This window comes from Priapulus caudatus, unplaced genomic scaffold (assembly GCF_000485595.1).
Source record: "Priapulus caudatus unplaced genomic scaffold, Priapulus_caudatus-5.0.1 Scaffold171, whole genome shotgun sequence".
Lineage (NCBI taxonomy): Eukaryota > Metazoa > Priapulida > Priapulimorpha > Priapulimorphida > Priapulidae > Priapulus > Priapulus caudatus.
Genome location: NW_014577232.1, coordinates 213,044 through 215,004, shown reverse-complemented (window position 1 = coordinate 215,004; position 1,961 = coordinate 213,044). Strand labels below are relative to the sequence as shown.

Sequence of the window (1,961 nt, the reverse complement as noted above, 5' to 3'; positions counted from 1 at the left end):
TTATTTTTAGTCCTGCGTTTTATCTATGCTTGATTGATATTTCAAATTACTAAATTAATAAGTTTACTAAAAGTTCTAGTTACTATAATATACGCATTACCTTTACATAAAGTTTACGTTAGTTCGAACATTCACTAAACATTTGACATTAAAACGTTAAAAAGCTAAAAACAATTTATAACCAGACGACGACCTGCAATGTTAGTTATCATTACCGCAAACACTATTTCCAAAAAGGACTAATGTGGGACGATATCATTCACATATTCACGTTTACTGTCGTCAGTTGGCAATGCACGCTGCCATACTCCTGGGCTCTTCGGGAAATACAGCCGGACAATTCTGCATTACTTTCTGAAACCTTCCTTCCCGTTTAGCCAATATGTTGTCATCCACCCTTTCCCCTGTCGAAAAACAATTAGGATGTCAGTTAGTCCACGTTTAAACAAGGTACAACTGCGATCCGGTCAACTTTCTTCTGAATCTGATCGCCAATGATTCATCGTTAGGTATGTTTGGACGATCCACGACCGTTCAATCTCCTTTACCTGCCCGAACATGGATGAGAAACCTAACGAATAACTAATCGAACAAATAACTAACGAAATAAACAGACAGCAAGTCGTCCAAAAAACGGTGCCCGTTCTATCCCATATTCGTTCCGCGGACAAAGGTTAATTCGTGCTACTTGTATAGCGATAATGTGATGTGATAGCGGAGCTTCTGTCGCCAGCTCATCATTGTTCAGCCTGACTGCGTCTGCCGCGTTATAAAAGATACTCACCTTCATGATTATCTCGCCTCTCTTCTCTACGTAGAAACCGCCATGTTTGTTTAGCGAGTCAACCGTCGACTGACTCAGATGTATTCTCAACGCTTGCAAAAAAAAGTGTAAACAATAGTTCGTCGAATTAAACAACGGAGATATATGCTTAATTGCGCGGTATCATTATCGTTGACTTGATTATCATTATTGTTTGTCATTATTCACCCCTGATTATGTACATGGATGTGCGCGATATCATTAAATGATTGACTCAACAGATACAGAACAAATACAGCACAAATCCATCGCATTAGCACAAATATGTGCGGTGTATCTGTGTACTTGTGCTGTATTTGTGCTGTACCCTACTTGTGGTATACCTGTGTTGTACCTATGCTATACCTGTGTTATACATGTGATATACCTGCACTATGCATGTGCCGTACCTTTGCTGTACCTGTTCTATGCCTGTATTATACCTGTATTATACCTGTTCTGTACCTGGGCTGCATCGGCGTTGTACCTTTGCTGTAATTTTGTTTTACTGTACTTTTGCTGTGCATGTGCTATATATACCTCTGTTTTACCTGTGTTGTACATGTGCTATACCTGTACTGTACCTTTGCTGTACCTGTACTGTACCTGTGTTGTACCTGTACTGTACCTGTGTTGTACCTGTGTTGTACTTGTGTTGTACCTGTGTTGTACCTGTGCTGTACATGTGCTGTACATGTGTTGTACCTGTGCTGTACATGTGCTGTACATGTGTTGTACCTGTGCTGTACCTGTGCTGTACCTGTGCTGTACCTGTGCTGTACCTGTGCTGTACCTGTGCTGTACCTGTGCTGTACCTGTGCTGTACCTGTACTATACATGTGCTATACTTGTGCTGTACCTGTAGTTTCTTTGTACTGTACCTATGCTGTACATGTGTTGTACCTGTGTTGTACCTGTGTTGTACCTGTGTTGTACCTGTGCTGTACCTTTACTGTACATGTGCTATACTTGAGCTGTACCTGTAGTTTCTTTGTGCTGTACCTGTGCTATACCTGTGTTGTACCTGTGCTGTACCTGTAGTTTTTTGTACTGTACCTGTGCTGTACCTGTGCTGTACCTGTGTTGTACTTGTGTTGTACCTGTACTGTACCTGTACTATACATGTGCTATACTTGTGCTGTACCTGTAGTTTCTTTGT

General features: G+C 41.0%; 1 protein-coding gene across 1 annotated transcript in view; it reads right to left on the bottom strand.

Annotated features, from left to right (window-relative positions):
• Positions 1–92: 92 nt before the first annotated feature.
• LOC106806659 (guanylate cyclase 2G-like) overlaps positions 93–1,961 on the bottom strand; it is an 11,454-nt gene continuing 9,585 nt past the window's right edge. The window contains exons 4-5 of the mRNA XM_014808670.1: positions 785–876; positions 93–404 (exon numbers count right to left, since the gene is read on the bottom strand). Coding sequence (XP_014664156.1) covers positions 348–404; positions 785–876 — 149 coding nt within the window. The 3' untranslated portion in view covers positions 93–347. The remainder of the gene's footprint in view (positions 405–784; positions 877–1,961) is intronic.